At 45.8% G+C, this 22,998-nt stretch overlaps 1 protein-coding gene across 2 annotated transcripts in view; it reads left to right on the top strand.

Annotated features, from left to right (window-relative positions):
- Positions 1 to 22,998, top strand: part of EDARADD (EDAR associated death domain) — a 57,280-nt gene that overhangs the window by 1,105 nt on the left and 33,177 nt on the right. The window contains exons 2-4 of one of the 2 annotated variants that reach the window (XM_005602664.4): positions 8,878 to 8,936; positions 12,951 to 12,990; positions 20,726 to 20,784. In XM_005602664.4, the coding sequence (XP_005602721.2) occupies positions 8,878 to 8,936; positions 12,951 to 12,990; positions 20,726 to 20,784 (158 nt within the window). Of the gene's footprint in view, positions 1 to 8,877; positions 8,937 to 12,950; positions 12,991 to 20,312; positions 20,434 to 20,725; positions 20,785 to 22,998 lie in introns of those variants that run through there. The other variant, XM_070228859.1, reaches the window with a different exon arrangement.

The raw sequence follows: 22,998 nt of genomic DNA, 5'->3' as shown, positions 1-22,998 counted from the left end.
ACTCACGTGCCTTCTCTTCTCTCCTCTTCTCTCCTTATTTCACTTCTATCAAATGGTTTTCTTCTAAATATTGGTCTTGTGAGCTATTTAAAAAACTGGTATCCGCAAAACCAAGAGGCCGCTCCCACCTGTGGGATCCCACCTGTACAGGCCTTTGATTACAATGGCCTCTAGTTCTATGCTTATTTTAAAATACTGTGTTTGTGCCTGAGGCCAGAATCTAGATTTTTCTTTAATCTCTCACTTGAATTTACAATCCACCTCAGACTTCACCTTCCAGGAGTTCTCTGTCCTTGCTCTCCCATTGCCTAGGCTGGATCCTCGCTGAATGTTTGTTGATCGCACAAGTGAATGAATGATATATCCCCCACAGCACACTGGAGCTTTTCCTAGTCTTGTTGAGGCTGGAAAGGCTGGGGAGAGAACCACATATACAGATACAGAGCCGCATTGAACTGCTTAAATAAACGTGTTTCCTATTTTATTTCTTGGGCTTGGGCAGGGGCCGTTTGAATGGTCCATCCTTAATTTGTGGCTTTTGCAGTTAGAAGAAGGAGACAAAGTGTTTGGAGAAGTGTGTGGGTCAGAAGACAACTAAATTGGCATTGTGACATGCTGGGTTTGGGAGAGTTTCCTGGAGATTTTATTTAAAGATATAAATTCTTCCTAAAGTGGGGAATGGTAAACATTTTATGGATTGGAGATGGAAAATAACTTGTCTGGATATCCTTCCCTCCCTCCATACCCATTGTTTGGAAAAACAGCAGGGGCAGTGAAGGAGAAAGACTCCCCCGCCCCCTCCCCTCTCTCACCTCCACCTCCTCTTCGAGAACCTAACTGACAAGGTGCCAAGAGGTGTTAGGACAGATTCTAGTAAAAGTGGTCTCAGATCTCATTAAGTGATGATGGTGAGGGGGATTCCAAAAGATCCTGATAGAGATCCATCGAATGGGGATAAATGTAAACTCTGCTTGGGCCCCCCGAAATCAATGGCATCAGAGAAGGTGGGGCCTGGGAAACACAGCTTAATAGCAACACAGTGTATAAAAAGCCTCAGTGAGTCAATAGTGTGATGAGGCCACCGGGGCAGCAAAGATAATCTTAGATAACGGTCATAACGCTACAGATCTAGAATTGCGGTGATGGTGCTCTTAGTCTGCTTGGCCCAGCCAAAGCGGATGCTTACAACCTGGAACAAATGGGCAACCTGGAACAAAGAGACTTGGAAATCCCAGCACCTGTGGCATGATGTGAGAATTGAGGATGTGATGGCAGGAGGGTGTCATTTGGAAGGAATCTGTCTCCTTGACTTTGCGAGATGGAAACCACACCTCTAGGTGAACTCTTTTTGGCTTCCTACAAAGAAAAGAGAAGCCTCCTAAGGTAGAGATCTCCTTGTCACATCTCCTGGAGATGTTGAAGGACATATCCAGGCATCTGAAAGGTGTCCCACTCTGGAGCTCTATCAATAAGATGAGAGTTCCTCCATTTAAAAAACACTTGAAAATGACTTTCCCTTTCTAGAATTCCATTTAGTTTCTGTAACCTCCGGGACACTCTCCCTCCCCCTTCTATTTCTGTAATGAAGCCACAGATGGTGCCAACATGTGGAACTTGTTAGATAGAGTGTTCACTTCTCCACCCCAGACCAAGTTACCATACTCTCTAGCCCGATTTCCTACCCTCACCTCCCAGCTGGTGTTTTCACACCACTCTTGCCTTCTACCAACCCATTCACCAAAAGGTGGCCACAGTGAGCTTTTAAAAACAAACCAGATCCTGTCATTCCTCTACTTAGAAACCTGCACTAACTCCGACAAATCCTCAGTCCTTAAGTGGTGTCCCCATTCTGCACATCCATCTCTACGTATCCCTTCAACGGACTGGTGCCTGTTCAGTCCCCACCTCTCTGCGCTGCAGCGACACTGCCTCCTTGTGTTTCCTCGAGAGCCCTTGTACCACCTGCCTCCTGGCCTTTGCACAGGTTGTTCCCACTGCCTGCAAGGCTCCCTTCGCCTCCCTCCACTCCAGTTACCTCCTTTACCTCCTCCTTATCCTTCAGATTTCAGCTCAAAAGCGATGCAGATCAAGCCCCACATTATACACTCTTGGCGCACCCTGTACCTCTCCTTTCTATCCATCGTCACCGTTTGTAGCTGTGAGTATTTCACCAGTCTCTCTCCCCCATTAGACTACGCTCTTGGACCGAGTGCATGTCTGTTTAGCTTGGCAGCTTATCTTGAACACCTGGCGCAGTACCCAGCACATAGTAAGCCCTGGCTAAGTACTGTCACCTCAGGGAAGGCATGAAAGATATAAATTTTAAGCACATATGCTTCAAACTGTAGACAGAAAAAGCTCTTCCCATATTGGCATCTTAGGAACTTATTCAAGTTAGATATGTTAACTGAGTTTACCTTGTAAAATTTTTTTTTAAAAAAGATGTTTGTATATCCACATGCATATAACAAAGGTGTATATATATTATTACACTATGTTATGAGCTTAATTTTAAATAACAACTTTTTACACTAAGAAAATTTACAAGACTGTTGAGGTCTCATGGAAGGAAAATAGTCGTGCTGGTTACAGAGTAGCTGTCTCAGGCTGTCTCTACCACTGATAAACAATGTAACACAGAATAAGTCGGAACTGTCTGTCAAATGTGAATAAAATCTGGTTCGTGTTCATACAGATATTCAAAGCAGAAACAAAGAAAGAGGCTTTGAAAGTCTGGGTTGGGGAGGTGGTACAATTCGTTGCTTCATTGCAATGAGCGAAGTGCCCACGGCCACAGAACGCATCAACGTATGTTCTCTCTTTGTTCCCAAGGACTGGTTGGCACGCACAGCGAGCCTTCTCCCTGGGGGCCCTGGCCCAAGAGACCAGCTCAGGACAGCCCCTTAGGTGGCATGTTACTTGTCACCCAGCCTCTGAGCCCTCCTGAGTGCTTAGATGGGTCCGAGGCAGCAACCTGCCCTCCTCGCTGCTCCTGGGAGCAGAAGCCAGGACTCAAGGAGAACCACTTCAAGGAGCACCCTTATTTGAAAGGCTGGACCAGCCAATTCTTTCTCCAAATCCACCAGAGAGTAATGGCAGTCTGGTTTTCCTTTCTCCCCTCCTTCTTCCCTCTTTTCTTCCCCTCCCTGTGGGGTTTTCCAATGCCCACTTCATTTCTTTTCCTTTCTTCTAATGCCTCTGTTTTCCAAGTTTTCTTCTTTCGTCCCTTTGTTTCGTCTCTTCCTCCTCCTCCCCTGCCCTCACCCTTCTGTGGTCTGATCCCCTCTGTAGGGCCAGGCCCTGACTGACACACTTAATTAAATTCACGCTCAGCCACCCTCCGGAGAAGTCACTCTAGGAGGGCTCCTTCTTGATCCCTGGTCCTTTCTCAGCTGATTCAGCTCCTGCTCTGAGGTCAGAGGGTGACAGAGTGGCGTTGCTGCAAAGGACAGAGAAGAAGATAAATTAGACAGTATGTCAGCACTGCCACACAGCATTTCTGCTGTTTTGAAAGCTTTTGTAATCTCGAATATGGTTAGGACTCTAGGGTTTCTTTATAATAACTAATAATGTATAATAACAGCTGTAGGTCGAAAGAAAAGCTGTGGTACAATAAATAATAATAATAAAAAATCAAAATAAATTCACTCTGAAATCACAAGTTCAAAGAATTGCCTTTAATTCTTCACTAGAAAGCACAAAAAGCCCACTCTTGGCTCACGAAGCTCGAGGAAGCCAGGAAGCTCTGACAAGCTTTCCTCTTTGTTTTCTCTGAAAGGTCATCTTTAGAGGAAATCTTTGAACTTCCTTTGAGAAACTATCTCTAGGAACTGTTGGCCCTTATCTAATGTGACTAATAAAGGGAGGTGTCAGAACGTGACAGTGCAGCTCTTGGGCAACTCAGCAGTGTCTGTGTTGGCTACTACGCGAATATTCTTTCTGGAGAGGCTGCTGGCTGCAGTGCACGGTTCCCAGGCGCTCCTGGAGAGGTTCGGAGTCAGTAGATGAGGAGATTTGGCTCTTCTAGTGGTTGATGAGTGGATGAGATTTTGGATTTAGAGTTGATGCTGGAATGGTTAAGGCTCTGGGGATTTTGGATGAATGTATTTTGCATTTGGGATGGATGTGAATTTGGGGGGTCAAAGAGTGGGCTGTTAGGGGTTGAACTGTGCCCCCTCCAAAATTTGTGTTGGCATCCTGACTCCCAGTACCTCAGAACATGACCTTATTTGGAAATAGAGTCTTTCCAGGTGTATTCTAGCTGAAGTGAGGTCATTGGAGTGGGCTCTCGTCCAGTATGGCTAGTGCTCCTATAAAAAGGGGAAATTTGGACACGGAGACTCCCCCAGGAGACCCTGTCAGGTGGGCAGTGTGTGAACCACTTCTAGAACCCTGGAGGTAGTGGAAAACAGGTCGATTTTGAAGCCAGAAAGTCCCAGATGCAAATTCTGGCTCTTCCATTACCCCGTGACCTTGGGCACTCAGTATATAAAAAGGAGGACACTGCATTTCTTAGGGTTACTGTAAGGATGAACTGAGACTGTGTGTAAACCATGCAGCACGGGGCGGGGGGGCGCACTAGGTAAGTGGGAGTTCTAATTGTCATTGGAGATGAAAGTGCTGTGGACCCGGGCGTCCTTTGTCATAGTGACCTTCAGCCTGAAGATGCCCTTTGACTTGTGGGGCCACTACTTCTCACCGCTTGTGGACTTTTAAAGCTGGAAAGGCATGGGGAGGCTCTCTGTTTACTCCCGAATATTACAGGTCAGGGACTTGAGGCCCAGAGAAAGAAGTGACTGTGCAGCCCGCCTAGCTTGCTGTCACCTGAGGCCTCTGAGAGCCAGGCCACGTGCCTTCTCCAAGGGCAGTGCTGCATCAGTTCACTGTGGGTTTCTCTCGTGCCTTTTGAGGAACTCTCCAGAAGATGCTCACCTGAATTAAACATCATTCTCACTGCCACCAATGAGATCCCCTTGGGCAGTTGCCAGCTAATTTGGGGTGCTCTGTGCATCGTTTAGAGTGACCGATCCAGGAGAGTGGAGACAGCTTAGGGAGAAAAGCATCTCCCGAGACATTAGAACCACAGCCACGAGCAGGAGGAAGGTCCCCACCCAGCACTGGCACAGCTGCTGGTTTTGCCACCTCAGAGCCCGCATGATCCCCCTTTCTGCTTCAGCTCCCATGTCCCATCTGAGATCAGAGCCTCGCCTGGGGGCTCAGCCTGCTGTTACCTGGGACCTGTACAAGTAAACATTTTAAAGCTTCTAAATGAAGGATTTGACTTCGTATTGTAAACATGCAGCTCCGAGAGCTCTCAGAAATACTTCAGGACAACTTCCTGCTTCTAGACCCGTCTCAACCAGGATGGGCTTCCTCCAGATAATCTCTTTGGTACACAACAGTCCGGGCCTGTGAGAACAGAGACAGCCCTGCGTGAACGACAACAACTGCCAGGGAGGTGGGGGGGTCAACAGAGCACATGGGCCCCGCGCGGGCCTGGGTCCCAGAGCGCGTTGGGATAGCACTTGAGGAAGAACCACGTCTGCAGCCTGATGGATGTCAGAGGCTGATGCGGTCACAGCCACTCGAATGAGAATGAAAAAGACCTGAAGGTGCCGCCAATCCCTGTTCTAAACATGTGGCCTTTCCCGAGTGCCCTCTCACTGTGCTGTCAAGCTTCAGACAACAAAAAACCTAAATTCCATGTGCCCTTCCCACCTTAAGTTCCATTTATTCTCGGAGATTTCAGACCAGCGTGAGAGACTTTGCACCTCCAGACCCTGTGGTCCCCTGTCTGCATCTTCCTGTTCGCCTCATAACCCTGTGAGACGTGCTCAGTTCTGTCACAGAGCTCCGTCAGAGTCTGACGGGGAGTGCGAGTTCATCCAGCCTGGTGGTTCCCAACCTGGCCTGACCAGAGGAATGATGCTCAGCTGAGGGTGGGAACCAGATACCTGGGCCCCCTCGTGCTGCAGAGGAAGAGCCTGAGGCTGCACACGCTTACGGGAGTCCTCCAAGGTCCCAGTGCTGGCTTGTCCAAGGCCAGACCTCCGGTCTCAGAGGCGGGCCAGTGAGGACTCAGGCGTCCTCCAGCCGAGCCCCGTGTTTCTTCCTTTTTCCTGCACTATTGGCATCCTCGCTGCCGCTTTTGGTGGAATCCTTGCTTTCCCAGCCATCTCCTCCATTTTTCTCTGCTTTGTCTTTTTCTTTTTTCTTGCTGTCATACGAATTCTTCTGTAAGAAACAGATCTAACTTGTCCTAAACATAGTGGGCAGCATCTGCACAGGATACTCTCTGAGTTATTTAGAAACCCCCCACTCCTCCCGTACCCCAGCACTCGAAGTCCTTCAGAGCCCATTGACCTGAAATCCCATTGTTGTCGATACCTGTAAAATACCACACCCCTAGGGGAGGTAATGTTTTAAAGTATATCATCCAGGTACACTTCAGTGAAGATGAGATCGTTGGGACGAGGCTGTGATAGGAGGAGGAAAGAAGCGACTTGAGGCTACTTAGTGGTGACTCTGACCATCTCTCCCAGCCAGGAAGCAGAATGGGAGAAGTATGGAAAGGAAAAACTAGAAAGCCGAATGCAGGTGCATCTGGCTGGACCTATTTGAAGTACACTAGTGTGTCATATTCTTTCTTGTCTCTAGGCCTTTGTCTGTGTTGTTCCCTCTGCTGAGAATGCTTTTCCCTCCCTGACCCCCTCTCCTGGCTAGCTTCAACTCAGCCTTCCAGACTCAGATATCAGTTCCTCTGCAGGCTCTTCTTGACCTCTTCCACCCCACCTCCCTACACACCAGACGGGGCATGAGCTCTTCCCGTGTATTTCCATATCATTCTGCACTTCTACTGTCTTAACACTAAGTGCTCTAGATTATAATTACCTGTTACTTGGGCAGCAGGAGTTCTGCAAACTCAGCATGGAGTTAGCAAAACATTTGTTACTTTCTTTCTTTCTTTCTTTCTTTTTTGAGCAAGATTAGCCCTGAGCTAGCTACTACCAATCTTCCTCCCCTTGCTGAGGAACACGGGCCCCGAGCCAACGTCCATGCCCATCCTCCTCCACTCCATACGTGGGATGCCTAGCACAGCATGGCTTTTGCCAAGCGGTGCCATGTCTGCACCTGGGATCCGAACCGGCGAACCCTGGGCTGCCGAGAAGCAGAATGTATGAACTCAACTGCTGTGCCTCCGGGCCGGCCCCTGTTCTTATTTTCTTTAGTTGATTTAAATCCAAATCTGAGTTTATATTCCACTGGGCTGGCAGGAAATTCCACTTCAGTCAAAATTGGAGCCCTGGCCCCCTCCTTCGGGTCACGTAGGAATCAGAGAGGATGATGTGGTGCTTGGAAAACAGGGCTGGGCCTTGACTTTTTAGTGCCTTGGAGTAGGCATTGATGTCCTCATTGTCCACCCTTGAGAAGACCCTTGAGATCCAGCAGCCCACGTTTCTGTGCCAGACACGAATGACGGCTGTCTTTCTGGGGCTGGGAACCCTGGGACCCAGGGGTTAGCGCCCTCTGTGCGTTCCCCAATGTGATCTTGCACCTCTGGGCTCTGCCAGGGACCAGGGCACAGTCCCCACTCATGAAGCTGCAGACATCTATCCCCTGCTCCCTTGGAGGTCACCTCCTTTAATCTCTCCAGTGACTGTGGGCTGTCGTAAAACAAACAAAGAGGTGTTCCCTTCACAGTTTCTCCTATGGCTGTTGGCAGCATGTGGAACGCCCATTTCCGGGTGGGAAACGTCTAGGGAGAGCAAACACATTATCTCAATAAACTGTCCTACTGTGCTTGTTTGGATCCCCAAAGGCATTCCCAGGACCTAGCACCTTGTCCACAGCATGGACTTAATGAGGATTTGGGAAAAAAATGAAAGTTGAATCTTGGCTGGCCCTAGGGTTTTGCAGGTTGTGCACTGCACAAATCTAGAAGACCCCACTTAAACAGATCTGGTTCTTTATTAAGATAGTTTTCTGGCAGATATTTTGTAAAGTGTCTTGGAAAGGGAGACTTTTTTTTCTAATTTGTACAAATTCATAAGATGTAGTGGTGGCCTGTACCTTCTTCTGTATTTCCTCATTAACTTCCTTAAATGCAACAAATGGTAAAACGTAAGAAGCAAAATATTGAGATATCAAAACCACTTTTTGGGGGCCAGCCCAGTGGCACAGCAGTTAAGTGCGCACGTTCCACTTCGGCGGCCTGGGGTTCACTGGTTTGGATCCCAGGTAGGGACGTGGCACCACTTGTCAAGCCATGCTGTGGTGGGTGTCCCACATATAAAGTAGAGGAAGATGGGCACAGATGTTATCTCTGGGCCAGTCTTCCTCAGCAAAAAGAAGAGGATTGGCAGCAGATGTTAGCTCAGGGCTAATCTTCCTCAAAAAAAAAAAAAACCGCTTTTTGTTTGATAAAGATACTGTGAGGTATTTTTGACTTTATTGATTCACATGAGCCACATTCAGAGGCTTAATATTTTAAAATGATAAATATGAATTGTAGAAGAGTAGAAAATAAGGAAAGAAGTCAGAATTAAATCATTCCTGTTCAAAGTTATGATCAAATCTAATATGCAAATGAGTTGTTAATATCATGGCTGCATGATTTGTGGCTGTTTGTAACTATGGGTATTTGTAGATATTTGTAAGTAAACTGAAAATATGGTGTTTTTAAAAACAAAATTTATATCAATCTCTTTCTTGATGAAATCTGAACCCATTCCTTCTTATTTTGTCTCCACTAATGATTGAAAGTGTGTTTTTCTCCAAGCTTACTAGGGTAGCTCGCATCTCTGTGAAGACGGTTATCAAAGGATGCATTTGTGCTCTTAAATTGAACAAAATCCTCTCCTTTTTATTTTCTCACAGATCATATGGCAAAGGAGCCAGTGGAGGACACGGACCCCAGCACTTTATCCTTTAACATGGTAGGTTACAAATTTTACATGAATGGTGACGACTCTTGTTTTTCCTTCTTTCCCTTTATTTCTTGACATTTTTATTACTCAGTATGTACATGAAGATCAGAAAGCCCAAAATGAGATTTTCCCAAGTTAAATTTCTTTATCATGATATTATCTGTGATGTAATAAATTTTGGGCTTCTCCAGACTAAAAATGGGGTTAGCCTCTGTCCTTGTTTTGCACGTGTGAGAAGTGATCTTCTTAGATTGACGTGAGGTCTTTGTCTAATTGTTTTTTTAAGATTGGCACCTGAGCTAACAACTGTTGCCAGTCTTCTTTTTTTTTCTAAAGATTGGCACCTGAGCTAACAACTGTTGCTAATCTTTTTTTTTTTCCTTCTTTTTCTCCCCAAATCCCTCCAGTACATAGTTGTGTATTTTTAGTTGTTGGTCCTTCTATCTGTGGTATGTGGGACACCGCCTCAGCATGGTCTGACGAGTGGTGCCGTGTCTGCACCCATGATCCAAACCGGTGAAACCCTGGGCCGCCGAAGGAGAGCTGGCGAGCTTAACCTCTCGGCCCCAGGGCCGGCCCCTACTTGTCTACTTTTAATACTATCTGTCTATTTTTAACTACCCCTTCTTCAGAATTCAAAATACCGGGCTACCTTATGGGAATTGAGTGTGGCCTCTGTGCCAGGTGGGCACATGCTATTGACTGACCTCCGTTACCAGGTCAGTCCCTGCAGCCAGCCCACGAGGTAGGCCCTGCCTGTTTCACAGCTGAGGAACTGAGGCCCAGGGGCTGAGGCAAGTTGCCCAGCTTGGAAGCAGCCTGGGTGGGGTTCAAGCCCAGCAGCTGGCTTCAGACCCCTGCCGCGCCCTCCCGGAACCCCCTGTGGGGTGTCTGTTGCTTTTAGGTGTACCAGAGAGTCACACACGCTGTTTCTCATCCTCCGGATAGCCTCTGAGGTGGCGGGGCAGGTGCCTTTATCCCCATTCTACAGAGGAGGAAACGGAGAGTAGCTCATTTGTATAAAATCACCCAGACTGGAGCCCTGCTCTGCTCTTACTTGTGACCAAGTAAGCGCCTTTGACAAAGCTACATGTGTCACTATGCAGATAGTGTAAGACATAGTCCTTTTCTTCAGAATGTTTGGAGGATGGGATCTAGTGAGTCATGAAAAATTCTGATTAATTTAGTTAGAATGACATCAAATACACTTAACAATATAATTAATTGAAATGTCTTCAAGGCTTTGGTGATTCACAAGGCCCGTCAGTGTGTTGAAGACCTGCGGTGTGAGTTTCGTGTCCTGTAGTTACCACTGCACGGGTTGCTAAGTGTGGACCGCGTAAGGGGTCAAGCTTTAACACACAGTGGGATTCACATGGAAGACTCCATCTCTTAACTCTCATCAACACAGAACGCACAGGGACGCTGTGGTCGCTTTTATGATCCCCTCAGGTGTAGTCTATTACTAAAGCCTTTGGTTTCTATAAAGTGTTACTCAGTTCGCCCTTCCTGGGCCCCACTGGTGACTGGTCTCCCACTCACTTCCCAGATGCCAGGCCCTCCCTCCCTCTGAGCCGTGCTCCTTACTGCTCACCTGGAGTTGGGCTCCCTTTAATCACTTCTCTGCTCTGGGCACAAAGGGATTTTTCTGAAGCTTTCCTGTATTAGTTTGCTAGGACTGCCATAACAAGGTACCACAAACTGAGTCCCGGCTGTGGAGGCCAGGAGTCTGAAATCAAGCTGTCGGCAGGGCTGTGCTCCCTCTGGGACCCGTAGGGATCTCTTCTCGCCTCTGGTGGTTGTTGGCAGGCCCTGGTGTTCTGTGGCTTCTCGCTGCACCACTCCATTCTCTCTTCCTTGGCACATGGTCGTCTTCTCCCTGTGTGTCTATGTCTCGGTGTCTCTTCTTCTCTTATAAGGACACCAGTCATATTGGATTAAGGGCCTGCTCTGTGTACGACCTCATCTTAACTAGTTACATCTATAACAACGCTCTTTCCAAATGAGGTCCCATTCGGAGGTACTAAGGGTTAAGACATCAGTGTATCTTTTCTGGGGACAAAATTCAACCCATAACATGGCTGCTGCTCCCAGGAGTAAATGTATACTCTTTGACAGTGCAGAGGAGGTCCCCGTGGCCTTATCTCAACATCCCCCTGAGTGTGTAGCTATTTGCTGCTCCTCAAATCCCCGACGCCTTCTCACCTTCCTAGATACTGATAACGCTGTTCCCTCCAGCGAGGAAAATCTCCCTGCTCCCTCACTTACTGAACTCCTCCGGAGCCTCTCCTCTCGGTTCTAGCACGCCCTGATCCGTGAAGCCTTCTTTGCCTTGCCCCGGGACCTTCAGATGCTCCCTTCTTCATAGCCCAATCCTTACTTTTTATCACGCTGTGCTGGAATTGTTTGCTTGTCTGTGTTCCTACAAGACATCTCCCCACAGGCAGAGCTGGGCATGAGGCAGGCGGCAGGAGATGTTCAATGAGCCAGCCAAACTTCCCGAGAACCTGGAACAGCACCCCACTGAAATCCCTTGCCTCACTTCCAGGGTCTTCCATGCAAACTGGCTCCATCATTTCATATCTAACCCTGTCTTCCTCTTTCCTCCTCCAACGTGCGTCTCTGCTTCAGGCTGACCCGTCTCCTACACTTCCCATTCTTCGAACCACCTGGCCTTGCTCCTCTGTGTTCGCCATCTGCAATTACCACCCTTCTGTCCCTCAGCCATCTGAGTCCTGGGCGTCCTCCAGGCCTAGCTCGGATGTCAATCTCTCCAGGAAACCTGCACTTTCTCTAGCCTGTTTGTTCATTCATGCAGACTTTTGGTAGATGTTTAATCAACACTGTCAAAATCTGGGAATGCAAAAATCATAGCCCCTTCTCTTGAAAAACTCCCAGTCTATCTGAGGAAACACGCAAGTACTTTAAAAAGAGCCTGCTGAGTGTCAAGGTGCAGGTGTGTTTTCCAGGCTCTGGGGAGCAGAGCATCGGGAAGGGTTTAGCCTGGAGGAAAACTATTTGACTTTTAAGTTCTCTGTGATTGATGAGTGATTTCTTTTGTGGAAAGGGGTTGGAGGCTCCTAGAGGTCTGAAACTTTATAGCCCAGCTCCAAAGAAACTCCAAGAAAAGGCATTGAAAACAAAATCCTTGGTTCCAAGTTTGTTTTCCTCCTCTGTCAAAGGAAGACATGGGTGAGACCTACAGGAAAGTTGGAAGGTGCAGCTTTTTCAAGTTGGAGAACAGTGGACCCAAAGGCCCAGATGGGGTGGATATGGGATTAGGGAACAGGATAGGGAAATTGGGCACACTTTCACTCCTCTCTTGGAAGTCTTCAGAGATGACTATATTGCTTTGTCTGAAATAGAAGTTTCCAGAACATTAGATACCTGCGTGTAAATACCAACAAAAAAACATGTGATTGTGAGAGCATTTGCTATTTTGAATTCCCTGAACAGTACTGCCCTCACCTAATGCATTGGGGAACTGTACGTAATTGTGTATCATGAGTGACCGATTTGTAGAGCTTCGTGCAATCAGTAGGATGGTCACCTTTTCAATCCTGTCCCAGCCAATCCGGGCCAGAGCTCTACAGTAGTGAGTACTGCTCAGAGCACACGCTGTTGACCTGCATGAACGTCACAGAAATGGTGAGAAGAACTGGGTCTGTCCCCACGATTCATGAAAACAAATGCTCCTCAGTTTTGAACTGCAGGAAGTAGAAAGGGAGAATAGCACTGCAGAAAAGAGAGGAAGTGTGGTTTAGTGGTCAGAGCTGAGGAAACGAGGAAGGCTTATTCTGTTTCATGTTCCAACATTAACTCCTCATCAACCTTGATTCCATTTCTCTAAACTGAAAATGAAAAGAAACAATGCGTCAGGCCTATTGATAAGGCTAAGGCTAAAAATTTGCAAGGTTTTGAGTTAAAATCATGACTTTGTCAAGACAAAGCTTTCCTTTCACTTTGATCTTATAATTGACTATGGTGTTTAAAAATAACTCTCTCTTTTGTTGGTTTCTACAGTCAGACAAATATCCCATTCAAGATACAGGACTCCCTAAAGGTATGTACAGTTACTATAACTACTTGAACTTGTGATTATTTTCATATCTTGAACAAAGCACTAGTCAAAGTAATTTTTCATTATTTAAAATTGTAAAACAGACACCAAAAATTGAGTTCATGGCTTGTTTATGATTATCTCAGGCATGACTTTCTTATCAAAATCTATAAGTTTTTTTGTCACAAATTCTACATGCAATTCCTCTGGGGTTTTTAACGTGAATAAAGTGAAGGTAGCCAGGACTCCGGGTTGCAAGTGACAGAAACCTAACTCGAATTAAAGAAAGAGGGGAGGGACTTATCAGCTTGGGGTCTTTGGATCCGGCTAGGTACAAGCATTTCAGTGATGTCTCAGGCTCACTCTCTCTCTCATGGCTTTGTCATCTCTGTTGGCTCCTTTCTTGGGCAGACTTTCCCCACAGGGCGGGAAAGGTGGTTGCCAACGCCTCCAGCTTTACTTGGTGCTGCTCAAGATGGCGGAGAAAGAGGGCGCCTTTCCTCCAGCGCCCATAGCACAACGTTAAGGACAGTTGTGCTATGAACAGTTTGGTCATGTGGCCATCCCTGAAATCAGTTTTCATCAGGAGGATGGAGGACTTTGGCCAGGAACGAGCCTTAATGTTGGGTGGGGTTGGGTATGGAGTCAGTTCCACGTGAACCGTGGGAAAAAGGGTTCTGTTACTAGACGAAGGGCCGAGGGATGCCTGTCAGGCCCCAAAGCAAGAGCAGCTATCTTTTACAAAAACCCGTAGACTAATGTTTTAGCCCTGATGCAGACCATAAAGGTGGCTAGGCCTTAGCCTTTCGTAATTTCCTCTGTGGGGCAGTCTGCAAGGCTGTATCCATTATGGAGGCCAACCTGCTGGTTGTCACATTGTGCTCTGCAGACAACATAGAGAGGAGGGTTTGGATGGGATGGGCATGGGGAACAATCAGATCTGACCAGCTTCAGAGATGCCCGCCCCGCTGCCCCCTCAAGAAGTAGGACTTCCAAGCATAGCTAACATGGGTTTCCTGGCAGTTCTTGTGGTCTGGGTACTCACAGGGTCACTGGCCTGGCGGGCTGGGAGTTCCCTGTCAGGGCCAGCTGTGATTAAGCCCAGCGTTCTGCCAAGTCTTCCCTCCCCTCCATTCCCTATTCACCAGACTCTTCTCCCTGCTCCTGAAATCACACCATGAGTGCGTGTCCTGGGAGTGGCAGTGATGGAGGGAAAAGAGGCTGAAGGCCAGGTTTGAGCCCAAATCATGGCTGTACCAGGGGAGGCTTCTGGAAGCTCACTTCCTCCTTTCCCCTCTCCATGAATGACTTCTAGGTGTCCTGAATCCCCCAACCTGTGATTCTCTAGTTCAGCAAGAAAGTGGGAGGTGCAAGCGAGGCAGCCAGGGAGAGGTGGGAGGCGGGCTTGGGTGGTGCTCCTTAGACGTCAGTGTGCCGTGAAGAGTCATCTGGGGGGCGTGTGAGAGGTACCAATTCGGGCCCTGCTGCTCCGAAGTCATGATGTGGTGGGTCTGAGGTCAGGCCCAGGCAGCTGTGTTTTATCGCATACCGGGGTGGTTAGGACGCAGACCTCACCTTAAGAACCTGCCTAAGAAGCTTCAAGGATTTGGTGTGCCCGCCTGTGAGACATAATGAGAGAACCAAACTTCAGCCAAACCGCCCTGCTCGGCTCTGAGTGGCCTCAGCAGACGACTTCATGTCTCCGGGTCTCCGTTTCCTGTCTGCAGCACAGGGAGGACACTGTTAGCATCCACCTCCCAGGGCGCTTGTGAGACTCAATGAAATGAGTCTGGAACAGCGCCTGGCACATGGAGCGTCAGACAGGTGTGGAGGGACACCTGGCAGAATTGTGAAAAATCAGGGTCCAGGACTGTCAGAAACTTTCCTAGCAGAGTGGCAAAAGCGGACCTGTTTTAGACAAAGCCTGAGCCACAGGGGCCCTGAGAGTGCAGTGTCATGATTCGATCTGTCTAAAGATCTTTCTGTCACCCTCAAAAGTGATTTCCTGTTTTGAAAGAAAAAGATTGCTGCTTAGCAACCTGATACTACAGTAACCATACTATTGCGTTTCTCCTCGAATTTGAGTTTTACCAAATCTTCATTAAAATGGTGATGAGTTTATAGGTAACATAACTATGAAAACCATACTCTAGATCTTTCCTGTGTCCTTATTCATGGGGAACAGCACTATTAGCACATAATTTCTTGTCTCCAAAGAAATACATGGTCTTCTATGTAATGGACGTTTCCAGAAGCTTAAAAACTTACTGCACCACTTTTATTCAGTAATATTACCAATTTAGTGTCTGCTAGTATTTTTTTAACATACCAGTGGGGCCAATATCATCATTAAACATTGTAATTTTCTCGTTGAAGTTGTTTTTAGGGAAACAAAACTAATATGAATTAGCAAAGAGACTAATTTAGAGATTTAAAGGGAAATGTAATCTAATTACATTATGTACAAATTTGGACTCTGGCATTTAAGTGAATTTGGGGGGCTACTCTATTTAATAGAAGTCATTTGTAATTAGCTTGAACAATTTCCATATGGTTGAAAAGTCCTCAGACTTTATTTTCTGAAGCCAATTAGGCGGGTTTCACAAAATCTTTCTTATACTTCTGGTTAATTCCTATTTTATTCATGGACAGTGTAAAGCTCTTCCTTAACACAGTTCAGACAGGAGTGGTTCTGAATGATGTGATTTAAATTGACTGGATCTACTGCAATCTCAGTGGTCAGCACGTTTTTGAGGTTACACATCTTATTATACCTGTATTCTCATCGGGGACAAATGTGTAGCTTCCGCCTCAGTCAGCCAACCCCTGATAACGAGATTTCAGGGGGTCAGGCCTCTTTTATGATGAGCGTTCTGTGAGTCTGCAGCCACTAAACTCAGGATTCGTTTAAGGTTGGGGTTTATTTTGTATCACAGAATTCCTGATGTCTCTCAGAAACTGCTGGCTTGAGTTCTGAAGAGAATGTGACTCTTCACGTTTTGAGAGAAAACTGTCTTTGGAAAAAGAATTCTGTGATAAGAGATTAAAATCTCATGGAACTAAATCAGTTTTAACACATCTGTACAATCTTCACCGCAAGGTGGGGAGCTGTGAGGGTAACACCTATGTACGTGAGACAACATAGGAATGGAAGTTCCTTCCTAAGGGTTCATGTTGAAAGGTGTTGAACATTTCACATGCATATCATGTTCTTTGATTTCTGCCGGCGATCCCCGCTGTAACAGTGGAAGTGCAATGGTTTTGGTTTGACTTTTAGAAGGATGAGCTGTGAAGACAGGTAGAATCCTACTCTCTGCCATCTGAAAGGTTTAGCAAAATGTTGGACAAATGAATGAACACAGTGGAATCTGAGGTAATGTTATATCTCTTGATTAAACCACCTTCCTAAAGAGTAGGTGGAAGTTCATTGAATGGCTTCTTTCAGAGACCAGCATTGTGTATTCTGAGAAGTGAAATGAATGTCTTGGTCACTGTCAGTAATGTCTGGAACTCTGAATGGGAGAGAGTGTTCTAGTGAGGCCTTATATTGTGGCCTTACTATAGGTAGAGACATCTGTTACCTTGATTTATATTTTGTTCATCTGTGAGGCAAGAGATTTCCAGAGTTCTTCATCCCAAAGGGGGCAACTCTTAGGCGATGGTCCAAGAGTTTGTAAAAAAAAAAAATGTGCAGATGGGGTCGTTTGTTGGCCAGGCCCTCCAGCACTAAGATGCCTGCCCGAAGTTGGGCCGGTTGTGCTGACGCTTGGGTCCCATCCATTATCAGGGACATCCTGGTGAAGGAATGGAAAGCAGCAGCAATCTCCTGAGCTCCATCATTTATGATGGTGATGATATCATCTGTAAAGTCTACAAACTCCTATTCCTGTTCATCAGTTGATCTGAAGGGGCTCCCCAGGTAACCTAGAAATCCGGGAGAGGGGTAACCTCTTCTAGTACCATGGCATCTGGCAAGGGACTGAGGATAGGGGAGGCCATCCCTTCCTGAAGGTGGAATATGCCAGAGATGCCAGGTTTAGCTCCATCCAGTAGCAAGAAGGCCTCAGTAGCTGTGTCAAGTTTGTATGGTGCTGCTTCCATGATCCAAAGCGTAATGGGTAGCAGGGTATGGAGGCTCACAAGCTCAGGGGCAGTGAGATCGTCTGTTTCCAAAAGAGCCCAGTATGCAGCCAGCGATCGCTGCTCTAATGGTATATAGAGAAGGGCCTAGGAGGGTAGTTTCTTGCGTCAGAAGCATATGGACAACTTATAGCTGTCAGGAGTGGTCCAGAGACTTCAGGAGGAATGCAGGGAGGTTGCTAAAACCCCTGCAGTGAAGGAGTCTATGGGGGTACTAACGGGAATGCCTTTTGTAGACTTTTGTTGAAGGAGGCCAAATTTACAGTGGGCTGATTTGAAAGTAACAGTATCCATGAAATTAGGTAAAATACGTAAATGAGGAATATGTTGCTTCCAGAACCCAAAAGAACTAAAAGATGTTGGACTTGTATGAACTGGTGGGTGCTGAGAGGGTTAATAGCTCTGTATTGACAGTGTCAGGAATGGAGGAGCCCTTAGTTTACCGAATAATTTTTAGGAATTTAACCAAGGTGGCAGGGCCTTGCACTATGTCTGGGGCAATGGCCCATCCCCTTTCTGGGAGCTCTTTTATGAGTGTTTGTGTGGCCTGGATGAGTATGTCAAATGAATGTCCTCAGAGGAGGATGTCATCCATGTAATGTCATACCCGTGATGCTAGAGAAAGTTGGATGCAGTTAAGATCTTGTAACCTGCAAAGATTGTGTGCTGTGACAAGGCTGTTAGGTACCCCGAGGGTACCTGGTCACGATGTATTATGTACCTTTGGAAGTTTGAAGGCAAACTGCAACTGAGAGGCTGTTCAAATAGGCACTGAGCAGAACTTATTAGCTAAATCTGTAATAGCCAAACACTACTGGTTACTGATCAGATGAAGTCAGTAATTTCAATAATATTGGGTATTGGGTGTGGGGGCCTTAACAGATAGGACCACAGTATTATGGTCAGAGTAATGCACCGTGAGGCACCATTCATTTTCTTTCAAGTTTAGGAAGAGGCCAAATTAGGCTATTAAATGGAGAAGCCAGTGGAAATAGTCACCTCTTCACTCATTAGGTCTTATATAAGAAGTTTGATCTTTGAAGGTCCTGTTTAATATACCTTGGGCCATATTAATTATTTTAACTGGGGGGTTCACAGGGTCCCATTTTGTCAAGTCAACTTCTAACTGCTGAAGATGGAATTTAATATTCATTTATCAGGTCAGAGAAACCATGCCCATGATGGGACACTCTAGGAAAATGGGTGCTATGACCATGGGATGTTTAGGCAAAGCAGTAGTTCTGATGGTTGGGGAGAGGCGTGCCTATTTGTCCCCTTTTATATTTAGGAACTCCCCCAACATGTTGGGCGTCTGCCATGTTTAAATTTAATGGCATCTCCAGGTATAACTGTAATTTGAGCCCCAGGACTGAGATTAAGTCCATGAAGGTTTACCAGTTCACACGTTTCAGCAGATAGTAAGTTACTTCAGAACCTGTGTTGTAGGGCACAAAGCCAGTCAGCCCTCTTTGATCTGTTGACCTAAAATTATTTTAGTAAGTTTTAGATTTCCAGTTGGGTCAAGTTGCGGACCTCGTTTCAGTTCTTTTTTCTTTCCCTTTTGTCTCCTTCTTTGTATCCAGGTTTTAGCCATCTTTCTTTCATTCTCCCTCCCTTTTTTTGGTCTCTGGATATACTTTGGGTGCAGGTGGGAGGGGAAAGGGATGAGATCCTCCCTACTCTGCTCGTATTGATAAGTTTCCTCCTCCAGAGAGCCTCAGATCACTCCTGTCAGGGTGAGGGGCCTTCCCTATGGCAGTGCTTGCTTTCAGATGGTTTAAGAACCCCAGGCTCACGTCAGGTTTGAATTAACCCCTTTGCTGTGCCGCCCAGCTACCATGGGCTTTGCCCTGTGACTCTGAGATCAGGGTCTTGGCTGCACCCAGGCAGAGGTAGCAGAGTGGCATAGTGGGAGAGCACTAGGCCTGTAACCTAAAGGTTGATACACTGAAACCGAGCTTTGCTGCGGCCCCGCCTTTCCTACCACATGGGCTTTTTGGGGTTTTTTTGGGTTTTTTTCCTTCTCTCTACATTCTCTCAGAATATTTTGGATTTCTGGTTGCATAAAGTCACAGCTTTCAGTTTCTGTCTCTGTCTGATCATCCGTGGTGCAGACTTTCTGGGTAGTTACTGGGAGAGGCTTGTGAGGCCCACTTTGCAGGCAACCACCTCTTCCTCCAGGGAATTCTCGTCAGTCTCCCTGGGGTTGGGGTCCACATCCCGGAAGGTCATTGTGTTTCTGGCCCGGGTGGGGGCCATGAAGCCCATGACTGCAAGATTCGGCTTTTGGCGTGCTGGTGAGCAGCTGTGCTCAGCCCCGGTGTGCCGGCTGGGAGTTTGACATTGGCAGAGCAGTCGAGTACCAGATGTTCCCTGCCCTCCCCTTTTTTCATCAGCTCCTGGGCCACAGGCTACCATGGACGTGCACTGTGATACCCTTGGGGGTCAGGAGAGCATATGTGGCAGCAGCAGCGCAGGAGACAGGCAAGGTGGCTACCCTTGCCTGAGCAACAACAACCAGGGTGCCTTGCTTAATTCTCCCTGGGGCGGCAGTGTCCTTCCTTGCCACAAAGTGTGCAAATGTCTCATGGTGTACCAGCGCAGTGTCTGTATGGTTGCCCGCCCCCCCGCCACTAATTAGCCAGTGGTGGTCACCAGGCTAGACACAGTGCCCAGAGAGCTCTAGCCCAACCCCTGATAAGTGAGATGTGAGCAGCGATCTGTTAGAGCGCTGTGCTACCACATTCTTCTAGGTGGGATTCTCAGGGGCGCCTGCCAAACGTAGGTTGAACCTGACAACACGTCACACTGGGGTACAGTCAGTTAACAACAGTCTTCGTCTTGGGGATGAGAACATTTGAGGTGGGAAGAGAGGACAGACACTCAACAAAGACGACGTGGTACTGCACAGGCCAAAGTGAAGTCTGCCAGCAATTAGCAATTCCATCCCAGGCAGCCTTCTCCACATCCCTGAAGTTAGTTAAATCTGACCAGGCATCCTCTGTCGCGTTTGGGCCATCTTGCTCATTATGCCACTTGTTTTGACCACCTCCTATTCACCCCATGGATGGGGGAGGGATCCTGCCCTGGGGCTATGGGAGTGACCAACCACGCAACACCCATCACAAGGGACAGAGGAGATAACAGCAGTTTATGGGTCACATGTACTCACAGCCTAGGGGAGGAGGACACTGCATTCCATGCAGCATCACACAGGGGTTGCACTCGGGAACAGAGTGAACAACCAGCCACTGTGGGAGACAGGCATTGTAGTATCAAGAGGATGTGGTGGCCCTGGTTCCCCAGGTGGGATGTGATTGGCTTGTCTGAATCATCCTGTGGGCTGGCCGGGAACTGAAACCCACTGTGCAGTGATAAGCAGGAACTGTGCTTAGTCGCCTTGATAAGGAGCATTGTTTAGCTGGGGACCTTCCCCATGGAGCAGAGTGGGGAGGGGAATGGGCAGTTGGGCCATTTGAGGCCCTCTTGATTTTACCAGATGTCAAGGCAGCACAGAAGATTGAGTCTTCATTTCAGGCCTTACACCACAGAGTGTGTGCTTTCTTTATCCAACCTTGTGTCTTTTTTTCCCCTCTAGTTGAGGAGTGTGATCCAATTAGTATGAACTGTCCATCAAATTCTCATGTGCAGCATCAGGTAAGAATAATTTCAATTACATATTTACTCTTAGGTACATGCTAATCCAACTATAATTTTTTAGGAATTATCTTCTAGAGCTTTAAAAATAAAGAAGAGGATTTTTAAATAAGTTTGGAAAGGATCCTTAAGCATCCCAGTAACGTAGCATATCTATACAACTTCTGTTATTTCTAGTAACTATGGTACTTTAATTAATTCTTTGAAATAAATATTTATATGCCAAAGACAGACCCATCAATGTTAGTGAGTTAGAAAGGAGAGTTGTTTTCTTTCAGATGTAGTTGATATGCTGTGGATAGAAATGTTTTTTTAAGCCACAACAAAACTGGATACTAATAACATTTTTATAATGTTTTTATAAAACTTTCACTTCTTTCAGATATCAGAAGTCAAACTTTTAACATATTATTTTTATTGTCTTTTTCCAAAAAACAAATGCATTTATTGTTTTCTGATTATAAAAGAATGGTTGTTATTTTAAATTTCAGACAAGACAAAATGTACAAAAACAAACAAGAATTGCTTATCATTCTACTGTTCACCTTTTAAGGTAGATCCTTCCAGAAGCTTCCTTGGGTCACTGTGTGCTTCAGTTACTTCATGTACTGTCCAGTACATCTCTTTTCACTCACTCAAAGCTTATTAGAAAAATTGCACAACACTTCATATCTGCTAAACTATATTTAGAGCATTAAATATCTCAAAAAGCATGTCTTGCCTCAAGATAGGCTGGTTTGGTCCTGCTCCTTCTGTAACACCAAGTTGATTTTTAACAAGACAAATTTGAAATTTTAGTTAGGCTTGCTTTTAAAACATCAGTCTGCAGGGGCCGGCACCGTGGCCGAGTGGTTAAGTTTGCGTGCTCCGCTTCGGTGGCCCAGGGTTTGGATCCTGGGCGCGGACATGGCACCGCTCGTCAGGCTACGTTGAGGCGGCGTCCCACATCCCACAACTAGAAGGACCTGCAACTAAGATATACAACTATGTACGGGGGGGCGGGGGGCAGGGAGTTTGGGAAATAAAGCAGGAAAAAAAAAGATTGGCAACAGTTGTTAGCCCAGGTGCCCATCCTTAAAAAAAAAAAAAGGAAGATTGGCAACAGTTGTTAGCCCAGGTGCCAATCTTTAAAAAAAAAAAAAATCAGTCTGCAATAAATCAATAGTGATATTCTTGTATAGTCAAATCACTTCTGTAGTAAAGCCAAGTTATATAATAGTTGATAAAATAAGCAATCTTAATTGTAAACACAGCTCTCTTGAAAATTGTCAATGGTGCTACTTTTGTCTTTGATTTGAGGGTCTTCAGTCACTTGCTGTGAATATCATATTATTTGTTAGGCCTGACGCTCAGCGTTTTCTCTGGAATTACAATCTAATGATTGACTTTGGCACTGACTGAATTTAAGCTATTTTAGTAAACTTAAAGTATAAATGTTTTCTTTCTTGCAATCTTTAATTTGTTTAACAAAGTTTACTCCTCACATTTTTTGTTACATGATATGGATTCCCTTGAAGATAGAAGAATGTAGCATTGTTTGTTTAGTTTCTTGTAGGCATTTTCCAAAACCGTTGAAGATTAGGTACAGAATATACATTGGGACACTGTGTTCAGTATTTTTCTAATTTTAGTGTTATAGTTCTGAGTACATCAAGTAAAGACTATCCTAAAAGATGAAAATGTTTTTGTCAACTAAAAAAAAGGGCAAACAGCTGATTCAAGATTTTTCTTCAGTTCTGTTTTAAAACAGAATGTCTTATATTCCTATAAAAAGTAGCACTCTACCAAGCTGCTTCAGTTGGTAATTTCTTTGTTTAATCCATAGGATTTTTTCGAACTGGTAGATATCCAGAAAGATACTTTGAAACCAACTTGGCAGTTAGAACAAAGAAAGTGCACTAGAGGAGAAACATTTTAAAAAAAAACAAGGAAAAAAATCCCACACTCCATTTTCTATGGCTCAGACGTTAAAATCAAGCTGAAAATATGTTCTTTAGAATATTTAATATTTGCTGTTTTACTGATCTTTATAATTTAAACACTAAAATCCAATTCTACTATGATTTAATTTTAGCTGCCTTTTTTGAATGATGCAAAGGAAAAACATTGTGATATCTTGGTGTCAAGATTAAAGTTGGACGTCTCAGACCAAATTTTATAAAAAACCATTTACTTTTAGTAATTGGAAATCAATACCACGTCTACCAGGGCTAT

Source organism: Equus caballus, chromosome 1 (genome assembly GCF_041296265.1).
Source record: "Equus caballus isolate H_3958 breed thoroughbred chromosome 1, TB-T2T, whole genome shotgun sequence".
Classification (NCBI taxonomy): Eukaryota; Metazoa; Chordata; class Mammalia; order Perissodactyla; family Equidae; genus Equus; species Equus caballus.
The sequence above is the reverse complement of the archived record's forward strand: the minus strand, read 5'-3'. Positions and strand labels throughout refer to the sequence as shown.